Consider the following 10,763-nt stretch of genomic DNA (forward strand, 5'->3'; position numbering starts at 1 on the left):
TTTGTATACGTAAACAAAATTGATGGAAACCTTGTCGAAAGACTGGTAGGGACATTTCAACTTCATATTGTCCCGATTTCATATTCGTGAATTCACAATTTTTATTTCGTTAATTTACGTTTTCAACATTTCAACATCTCGAGTTCACAATTTCGATTTCATTAATTCATGGTTTGAACATCACGATTTCAATTTCATAAATTGCTTTCTTTTTGTTTATCATTTTAAAATACCATAATGATCACAACAATGTAAAATTAAAGATATACTAGGTTCATACTTAAGCAAAATGTGTTAATTACAAAATTCTATTACAATTTATGACATTTATACTGAATATGTATTATTTGAAAAAGGAATGAATTAAATATGCATGGGAAGCTGCGTTCCCTATTTCTGGGTATGTAAAATTGGCATTTTTTTAAAAACACTGTCAGTATTGCAATGCCATTATATATTCATATTGTGACACCCAATAGTGTGTAGAATTTTAAATATAACATATGTATTTTGTGTGAAGCCGAAAAGTGCTTATTTTAAATTATTAACAAAAATACTGTGAATCAATTATCAATATTTTCTTACATCAAATTTGAGCATGGTATATCCATTAAATTAACATTATTCACCAGAAACGCAAAATACAAAAAATGTTCTGTCAGTACGTCAATCGCAATGGTAAAGACAAATGTATGTTAGAATTTATTTTCAGTATGTTGAAAGTTTGTTAAAACCTGTCTGCGTATGTAAAGCACACGTGTTAATAAATCCACGAAACATTACATTGAGTAAAGTCTTTCTTATATTATGTTGTTTTTTGTTGTTTTTTTGACAAATGTCTAGCAAATGTAAGATCAGACTATTTCTTAACTTTAATAGGAAATAGGCAGTTCAAAAAAGAATCTTAATTCGCTCTTTCTTTATACAGAAACCGTATGTGCAAGAATACGAACTGTCGTATTTTTCTATTATAGGACTTGTTCTGAAAGTCCATAACTTTGTAAAATGTGTACCTCCTTCACAATGTTCACGGATCGCCGTTTATTAGACATATATGACTCGTATCACATAAGGTCCCGTACATTTCCGTACTTTAAAAAACTCGTATTTTTACCCGTATATTACTGCTATACAGACTTCGGTACCCTTCCGTATATCCATTCGTATATTTTACACATTGACCAATAATTAAGACCAATAATTAAGAACTATCATGACTGATTCTCAGTACTTGATGTACATGTTTTACTTGCAATCAAATAATTATTTAGATTACTCATCATCTCGTTTTCTTTCATATATCAATCAAGCAAAAATTGAATACGACATTGTGATAACCGTAATTAAAAAAAAAAAGAAAATTGAAAAGAATGTGATGAAAAGATATTTTAATGCTTTCAAAATGCTTATTTGTTTTCAATTTTTATCAGATTGGCTTGCCGCTGAGAATGGTCCCCGGTCAAGTCGTTTGGAAGAAAAATTTCAAGCTCGAGGAAAAGGTGGTAAATATAATTTATACATAAATCAATCAAACTGTAGTATCATTATGATTCCAGCTACATTAATTGTAGTACTACTTATCATTTATATTTTGGCCGTGTTCTTGAAAGAATAGCTAGTTACAAAAATCAATGTATTACACACTTGATCATTCTATAAATATAATTATTAATATTAATTGATACATAGCGTAATCAGGAAAGTAGTTAATCACAAGACATGTCTTGGCACAAGATTTGCAGGACACCAAGAGAATAAGCGTTGTATCAGAGTAATATTTATTGTATGTAAAAATGAAAAGCACCGTGTTGCCATAATCATTTAACATGTTAAATTAATATGAACTATTTATTTGTTTTTGCAAATTTCATTTTGAAGTGTTTTTTTTCTGTTTCTTTCTCTTTCAAAGAAATACAAATATAAAAGACATTCTACTAGAACTTTCATTTACTGTGATAAGAAGCTTTTATTCATAAAGCCCAAAACGATCAATTGCATCAGTTGACTTTTTTTCTTCCAAAATTCTTACAAATAGATATTTTTTGTTTGTTTGATTGATTATTTATCCATTCATAAAGATGTGAAATAACTTATTCTTGTCCTTTGCTTCAAATTATGTCAAGAAAAATGAAAATAAAATTAAAGGTAAATCAGGTATTCACATCATATTCTTTCCAGATATTATATTATTATCCTAATGGTAACGTGAAATCGCCAAATTGTTTAAGGTTGGGAGCATATGACATTGATTTTTAAAACATTTTCGTACTAAGAAATAGCATAGCTAATTGTGTGACACCCATTTGCAATAACTATTGTTGAACACCTGGTTTCATCCGTTGTTGTGTCCCTTATTATAATCATAAATGTAGGTTTATAAGCTAGGTTAACTACAAGTAATGCCATCAATTTACGGTCATACGTTAATACTGACAGTTCTTCAGATCTGATCTCTATTGAAGTCAAAATTAAGTCAATATCTAATATACACATTACCCAGGCATAATTATCCGATAATCCTAGGTTTGCATCAGTAACAATGATACGAATTTTACCAGGAAATTTGCAGATTTTCTGTCAACTTGCATATAACACTAACGAGAAAACACTAGACTTACATGACGACGTCACGTCATGACAACTTCCAAAAAATGGCATTAAACGTTACGTGTTTACAGTCCTTTAAAATTTTACACTGCTTGAGCCATTACATGAACATTGTTTATTATGTAATATGTCCAAACAGTTCCATTTTCGAATATCGTTCACCGACATTGCAGGTTATATGTAATCCGAGGTGATGAGAAAAAAATGCTCGTGATTTAATTGTTAGAGAAAAATGTCCGGAGCGCGGCATTAAATTAAAACGCAAAACAGGTCTGAAAACAATTCCGTTCCTATCACATCAAAAGACAATTATGATATTTTAAGGTCTTTTTAAACGTTGTCAAAAGGCTGAAAGACAAGTTACATGACCAAGATATGTAACCAGGTCGAAATAATTAAGCAAAAAAATATTTTGATGTACGGCATTAAAAGTAAAGTCATTGTGCTAATTAAGGGAGAAGGCAACTACATAATGCGTCTGTGACGTATGTCATGCATCTGAACATAAAATGAAGCAATTGAATGACTGCGTACTCGATTTTATCCTTAATTAATACCTATGTTACTATATATAGTAACAAAATCTAGCGTATTTCAGGGCCATTATGGCAAGATCTAGGTCATTATGCAATTTTGGACGCCTTGCTACTCGGCATTATTTTTCCATAATGGGCGAGTGAATGAGCGCACGTGCAGAATGACGTCATCAACTCTCAGTGACTTTCAAGATGGCTGCTGACGTTGAATGAACTCTAGTCACTTGCACAGTTTAAACGACATAATTAATCACAATCAGCAAAGCTTATCATTGAAGATTTATAAACTTCAGACAATAATATGACCCTCAGAAATTCCAAAATGAGTTTAAATTGACTGTACGAAAAGGTCGGATCGTTCGTAATCACTGAACAGTAGACCTAGACAGTCTCAGAAACCGTTCTTGAAGGCACTAAACTTCATAAAAATAACTGGCACTAGATCTAAATGTAATTCTCACAAAAATGTGAAGAGTAGGATTCTGTATTATCGATAAAAACAACAATAAAACAACATTTTTTATATTTATTGTGTGTTGTGCCGTTTTCTAAGTTAATCGGGGTGTTTGACAGATATCTGTTTACATTGACAACTGTCCGTTTCTCAGAACGGGCGACAACCAAGATTAGCAGCGATGTCTAAACGCCGTATTTCGGACATAGGTATTAAAGACGTTAATACTTGGTTGCTGCTCGCCATTATGCGACAATGGCCCTCGAGTTCATAATGTCTTTCGGGCCTGCGACCCTCGGGCCATTATGCACATCTTCGGGCCATTATCGCAATGGCGAGCAGCAACCAAGTATTAACCTCTAAATATAAGTGTCGTCTGACGTCAAATATAGAGGTGAATGAAGAGTTTATATATATTTCCTAATCACTCTCGTGCAAAACCGTAAACGATTATAGACCAGAGTGATTAAAAGCGCGCTACAGCTCACGAACATATATAATATAAAATGTCTCTGTTCAAAATTATCTTTAATCATCTAATGAGGAGTGTACCTCCTACTATAAAAGCTTAAATCTTTCTATAAAGGAATTTGTAACTACTGGAATAAAACTCACTTCTGTAAGGTTAATACTTGTACTTATTAGTTTTATTCGTGACATGAATGTTAATCTTTGTTTAACGGCAGTTGTTTCGAAAAAATATCTTGACAAATAAACTCAAACATGATTATCGAAAATTATGAAATACAACGATTTTATCTGAATTGTCCGACTTTTCTGAAACTTGTTTATTTTATTTTGGCTATTATAGCAGACAAACAGACAGAGTTGTTTCAGTATAAATTTAAATTTCTAATTCTTGAAATATACATTCGTCCCTAATATTAGGGAATAAGTAAATATCTTAATATGGAGAAACTTTTTAACTAACGTCCTACGTCAGAATTAAATATCAAGAACAACACTGTTTTATTAGCCGCGCGCGTTTTCCCCCAATTATTAATGTATTTCTGGACAATATCACGCTTAAACGGACATATATATTAGGATTGCCTTTATTTGTCCTTAAGTTTCAGATAATAATAACTTTCACATACAAAAAATATAAAACTTAACATAGAATAAAATTATCTCTTGAACGAAGGACACAATATGAATTTATTCAGACCAGATATGTCAGTATCATTTGCGTGGAAGATGTAGTTGGGGCTCGAACTGTCGGAATGTACATTGTGATTTGCCGTATCAGTGGAGATATAGAATCAGACAGGAACAGAGCTGGACAGTTATAGTGGATGACAATGATGGGATAGAACGGGCGTTTAGTAATCCGACAAAAAACGGTCACACCATAAAGCTTTGTTACTTTCGCTCGTATGTCTTTTTTTTCATTTTAAAAAAAGAATCGTATTTGGAAGTTTGAACTGCAATACTATGTTCATAATTAACGTCATAACGATACACATTCTGTGCATTTAGAAATCTTATCTGTATGTTAAACATTTTTACCAATATAACATTTCTGTTTGAAATATCAGCGACGTCAATATAACTTTCAAATGCTATTTATATTAATTCAAATTTCAATCTTGTCAACAAGGAACTAACTAGATAGATATTCAGCCTTACCTTATTTTATAGCTATAGAAACTAACTGACAATATGTGTTTATGTACACCAGTCAAGTTATGTATTATAATTATCATCAAATGAATCCCTTAAGATCCTTGAAAAAGAATTGTTATGATAAAAAAGGGAACCAATTTGTCATGTACCACGTGGTTCAAAAACAGAATGTCTGGTTGGACTGGAGTCTAGCACTGAAGTTTGATGTATATAAGCGAGTGACCGTTCGTTAAATCAGTAATAAACATGTTTAGGTTTGTCCTACAACTAGTTAAGTATGTCCATTGTGAAGAGCTCAATGGAACGAGGCGATAAGAAAAGAAAAAAAAATCTAAAATTGTAAAAAAAAATCTAGTTTTGGGGTTGTCTAATTAAGCCGACGAATTGGTAAATAATCTAATGGGCATGCCTTTTTATACGGATGGTTAAAAACAGGACTGGTCGTTGTTCAAGCCATCGCTTGTTTACTATAATATATTTAAATGTTTAACAATGGTGTATGTTATGTTTATCAAACAAGTCTATTTTATGTAGAATGACCATAGATTTCCAACAAATGAGCGGCACTGATAATATAGGAGGACTTTTTGAAATAGAAAGACTATCAACCCCTTCATTAGTAAACCGTGGTAACCAAACATGGAGAACAAACTGGTTGTGGTATTGGCAAAATCCATATGGCGAATGGATAAAGTTTGGAGATTTGGTATAACATATGAAGTATAATGCGAGTATTTGATAACATAAACAATGTCCTCTTATCATACGATAATACTGTAAGTGTTTAAATTTGTAAAAGTACAGTTACGGTGACGTTTATGGTGCTCTATTGAATTCTTAAAGTCATTGATGTTAGTAAAATATCAATAGACGTTAGTCCTATTAATATAGACATCTCTCATAGGTAGGGTTTATCTTACAAGTTTCCACGTGTAATCGTAGGTACATCCATGTATATATTTTACCTCTAAATCAGATTGTTATTAAAACTAACATTGCTCATTTCTCTAATACTATGAATGTTTTTGGGCTGCGTTGCGTGTACGTTGATATGAAGTGTTGATCATTAGTCTGATTTAATGTAAAACAGGATGACTATGGAGGAAATAAAGCTGAAATAAAGAGCAAGGATTTAGAAGAAGCTTTTGTTGCCGATCCAACCGGTGTAGTAAAATTTAAGACAACGGGGACACAATCATATGAATATATCGTCGAATTTAGCGAAATGATACAGCGCAATACTGCATATAATACAAGAAGGGAATTGCGCAGACGGCCAGAATTCATCATCAAGCTTGATTTTGAATTAAACCGGTGAGTTCCTTTTCCAACTTTTTGTACCCTATTTCTAAAAGAGAATATATCAAAAGGAAGGCTACATGCTTTTTCTATTTTTACGCTTAACTACAGTTTTGTAAAATAAATACAAATTATAGTCCTATGTGCCAAAACTTTAGGACTGTATATTTTTCTTTGAAAAAATCATAAACTTTAATATTTAAACCCGGAATTGTTAAATACCTTTTAACTGTTTTTATTTTTATAATAGTATTTTTAGAATTGTATTTTTTCTGTTTTTGTTCTTAAGTCTGAGATTAGTACGGACTACAGACAGTGCAGTGAGTAAAGGAATTAAGGCACCGGCCAATTGGGGCATACCAAAGGGGAAAGATCTTTTCGAACATATTGTGATTGTAAAGGGAAGTATTTTTACTGGGGTTTTCCACATTTAAAATTTCTAGTTACAAGTTATTTCGAAATAAAAATCAATAGTAAAAGAGTAGCTTAAAACTTATGTAAGTCGACATTCATTTTCACCTGATAAATACCAATGATTCCTTAATGATTGAGGGATAAAATGATTGTTCTAGGGCAGGTATTTTTATTGCCAGTAAACACTTGTACTAAAAGCAATCACACATATTGTGACATTCGGTATGCCTTCTCAGAAGCATCTTTTTTATCTAATGAAATCAATGTGACTAAGACACGAACTTGTCATGTCGTTTATTAGCACCCTAGTAAAAAAACGTACATATCAAGTGTTATCTAACACCGTCTTACATACGTATTTTATAACAAAATCATAGATGAATTTATCAATAAAGACGTTGACCATTTATCTCATTACAGTTGAATAAATCAGACTCAGAGTATAGACAAATCCAAGCATTGTTCTTTCAAAGTCTGCAGAACGTTGACATTAAATCAATAGACAGGATTGAAAATGGTGATTTGTGGGAGAACTATATGATGTAGGTTGATTTGAAATGTAAACATATCTACCTATAAAATCAAAATATCAATCGTTGATCAAAATGGGTGTATTGTAAGTTTGTGCGTATATCTATATGAATTGTAAGAGGCGTCCTACTTATGAAGTGATAATAGTGTCGCCTTAAAATAAAGGGGGTTAATTTTGTCGACGGCGTCTGTGATGTCGGCGGCAGCAGCGACGAAGTAGGCGGATTCGGCGGCGTCCACTTAGGCTTGCCCGGAAATAACTCATTGACTATGATTCGCTTTAGCTCCAAACCTGGTACGCATGCTTCTTCTATTTAGCCAAAGTGAAGTGCATAAAAAGCGTTACTCTGCACTTCGTATTTTATAAGTAATTGCCCTTTGCTTATTTGCATACTTTATTGTCGTCCGGGCCGTTTCTCCTTAACTATAAAAGCTATGGACAATAACTTCACAGGATGTTTCATCTCATTTAGAAAAAGTGAGAAGCAGAGCAGTTATCAATTACCGGTATGATTTTTGAGTTATTGCCCTTTGTTAAAGAGCATACTCAATTTTTGTCCGGGCCAATTCTCCTACACTTTAAATGAGACTTGAAACTACATAGGATGATAGATCTCATTGTGAAGGAATGCAATACACATGAACGTGCACTCTCGCATAATGATTTTTTTAAGTTATTGCCATTTTATAATTTCATTCTTAATAGGTTTGTCAAAAGTCTAACTTGGTCTTTATAATTGACCATAAATTTGGTATGCAAGCTTTCTTCATTAGCCTGAAGTGCAATACCCAAGAATCGCTGCATTGCACCTATTTGTTTGAGTTATTATTCTTTATTAATTTTCAAACTTTATTTTTGTCCAATTAATTTTCCTTTATTGTAAAAGCTGTGACTTGAAACTTTGAAGGATGATAGATCTCATTGATAACTGGTACTCTGATATTAATGTCTTTTTTAGTTATTGCCCCTTATTTATTTTAACAGTTTTATTAATCCAGACGTAACATTGTTAAATCAGTTTAAACGCCACTCAAAATTAGAATACATGTACATTGCGAAAGCAGTGTTTATAATTAATCTAAATTTAAGAAGAAAGTGCCTAACTGATAGATATACTGTTGATAAGGCGACACAACCTACTCGCGGGGTTTAGGTTAACTTAAAAAAACTTTGCAGTTTTTAAAATTTCATTTTATGTGCAAACCTAAAAATTACAAGTCGGATATATATTGGTTATCTTACGATGTGTACGCAATTACTCTCTGTCTAATAAATTTGTTAACCAAATGTTAGTATCCCATTAATCCCATTATGAGTATCAAGTGTTATAAAGTAGATATAATTCCGAGATATGTTACATTGTGTGTCATTTTACCAATAGTATATCAAATTGATATTCTTTTTCATATTTCTGCATTCACTTTAATAAAGGAAAAAATCAAAAATGTTGAAAAAGAAAAATGAAAGTCAACTCGGAGAAAAAAGAGTGTTCCATGGGTCATTGAACAAAAATGTAGCTGCTATTTGTAAGCAAGGGTTTGACTTCAGGCTCGAAGGTCAAGCATCAGGTCAAGCATCAGGTATAACTATTCAAACTGCTCTTTTTCATAACACAGTGTGGGAAACGTATTAAACTGAATTTTGTCGCAATAATGTTTTATTTTTCAACCTGATTAAGAAGGGTCTTCCGTAATTGCTACACTGTTTGTATAAAGCATTTATTTAAATGTTGTTTAAATATTTAAATATTTATTGGTATGTGAGGCCAATTTGACATCCATACGACAATAGAAGGTTCAAAGTATACAATGTGCTTTTTACAAATGATTTATTACGTATGATTATACAACTTTATTTGTTTGAATGTTAAAACATGCAACTTTTAGCAAATATTAATACTACTTCTACATTTAACCCTTTCCCTCATGAGCATATTGTGAAAAATGGCCGTTTTCATTGAAAAGTCTCCAGTTACAAGTTCAAACTGCTATTAAATTATGACAAATACTTCAATACTAATCAAACTTGGCATAAATGTTCATTTGACCATTGCCTTTGTAACGACATGCCAAGTCTTAAATTTCCTGTTACCATGGCAAAAATCACTTTTTGCCTTAATATTTTCCATCAAAATTTATTTCAAAGTGCTGCGACTTCTCAAGGGATTGAGATAGAGTCAAAAGCTTTTCAGCGTTGCTTACACGTTACCTTATGTTCGACCTTGGGTCATTTTTAGCCTCTCACAAGTCTAAAATTTTCTTGGAGATGAGGGGGACTACCGCACCCCTTCAAACCCCCAACCCCCCTTCTGGCAACCCCTGATGTATCTTTTGGTTGGGGGTTGCTCACTTTTTTAGCAACATTTCGCAAATAAAAACATGTGTTTGGGGCCCAAATAGGATTTTTTTTACTAATTGAGGTCTAATAGAGGGGGGGGGATCGAAAGTGCGTTGTTTCGCGTATGTATGAGGTAAAAGGTTAAAGCAATATTTTCAAAGTGAAAAGACGAGTATCTTTCATTATTAATATCAATGCTAAAAATAATGAATAGCTAGTAATCTATTTTCGGCATTACTTATAACTCAATTTATAACTTGATAAAGATTATGTCAGAGCTTTCATTATAGCGTCATGTTGAAAAGGATATTTAAAATATATTTTATTGCACTAACTGAATTATTAGTATCGCGATAAAACAAAATGACAATGCATTTTGATATGAATTCGAGGCAAACTTGAAAATTTTAAAGGTTCGTATTTTATTTAGGTCTTGCATACGGAAAAGGTTGTTACTTTGCGACTGAATCCGACTACTCTAATACATATACAGAGAATGGTTCAGACAAATCAATGTTTGTTGCAAAAATATTGCCAGGAGAATACGTGCGCGGAAATTCTTCTTACTGTCGTCCTCCACATAAAGACACATCCGATCAAAGCAGCGACCTATACGATTCATGTGTAGATGACTACAATAATCCATCGATCTTCGTGATATTTGACAACAACCAGATATATCCAGAGTATCTGATTCGATATACAAAAAAAGTAGAAAAAGAATGAAGTAATGCTTAGTTTGAGATATTATCTTCTTTTCATTTTAGAATGAATCAACATTGAATTTTTTATTGTAAATGACAGAAACGGAGTATGTTTCTTTTAGAATACTGTAAAAAAGTGTATGTCTTTGTTTGCTTACGATTTACTGCTTTGATGACAGTTTTATTTCCTTTCTTTTCCGTCGAAATGTTTTTGTTTTTATGTCATTTTTATAAGAATATTGATGTTGTTTTGG

The 10,763-nt window shown here is 32.2% G+C and overlaps 2 protein-coding genes across 2 annotated transcripts; both read left to right on the top strand.

Moving 5' to 3' along the window:
- Positions 1 to 1,433: 1,433 nt before the first annotated feature.
- On the top strand, positions 1,434 to 7,479 carry LOC132722075 (zinc finger CCCH-type antiviral protein 1-like). Its single transcript, XM_060706506.1, has 5 exons — positions 1,434 to 1,499; positions 4,764 to 4,971; positions 5,758 to 5,929; positions 6,314 to 6,537; positions 6,812 to 7,479. The coding sequence occupies exons 3-5, from the start codon at positions 5,759 to 5,761 to the stop codon at positions 6,954 to 6,956; spliced, it is 540 nt and encodes a 179-aa protein (XP_060562489.1). The 5' UTR covers positions 1,434 to 1,499; positions 4,764 to 4,971; position 5,758; the 3' UTR covers positions 6,957 to 7,479.
- Positions 7,480 to 8,912: 1,433 nt separating this feature from the next.
- Positions 8,913 to 10,531, top strand: LOC132722082 (protein mono-ADP-ribosyltransferase PARP11-like). Its single transcript, XM_060706513.1, has 2 exons — positions 8,913 to 9,048; positions 10,236 to 10,531. Exons 1-2 carry the CDS (start codon positions 8,913 to 8,915, stop codon positions 10,529 to 10,531), a joined length of 432 nt encoding a protein of 143 aa, XP_060562496.1.
- The last annotated feature ends 232 nt before the right edge of the window (positions 10,532 to 10,763 follow it).

Source organism: Ruditapes philippinarum, unplaced genomic scaffold (assembly GCF_026571515.1).
Source record: "Ruditapes philippinarum isolate M1 unplaced genomic scaffold, ASM2657151v2 ctg2281_1_1_1_1, whole genome shotgun sequence".
Classification (NCBI taxonomy): Eukaryota; Metazoa; Mollusca; class Bivalvia; order Venerida; family Veneridae; genus Ruditapes; species Ruditapes philippinarum.

Excerpts from the sequence above, each read along its gene's own strand:
- LOC132722075 (XM_060706506.1), top strand. The coding sequence starts at position 5,759 with ATGACCATAGATTTCCAACAAATGAGCGGCACTGATAATATAGGAGGA. Across the intron at positions 5,930-6,313 it reads GGATAAAGTTTGGAGATTTG|GATGACTATGGAGGAAATAA; the intron begins GTATAACATATG and ends AATGTAAAACAG. Across the intron at positions 6,538-6,811 it reads CTTGATTTTGAATTAAACCG|TCTGAGATTAGTACGGACTA; the intron begins GTGAGTTCCTTT and ends TTTGTTCTTAAG.
- LOC132722082 (XM_060706513.1), top strand. The coding sequence starts at position 8,913 with ATGTTGAAAAAGAAAAATGAAAGTCAACTCGGAGAAAAAAGAGTGTTC. Across the intron at positions 9,049-10,235 it reads AGCATCAGGTCAAGCATCAG|GTCTTGCATACGGAAAAGGT; the intron begins GTATAACTATTC and ends TATTTTATTTAG.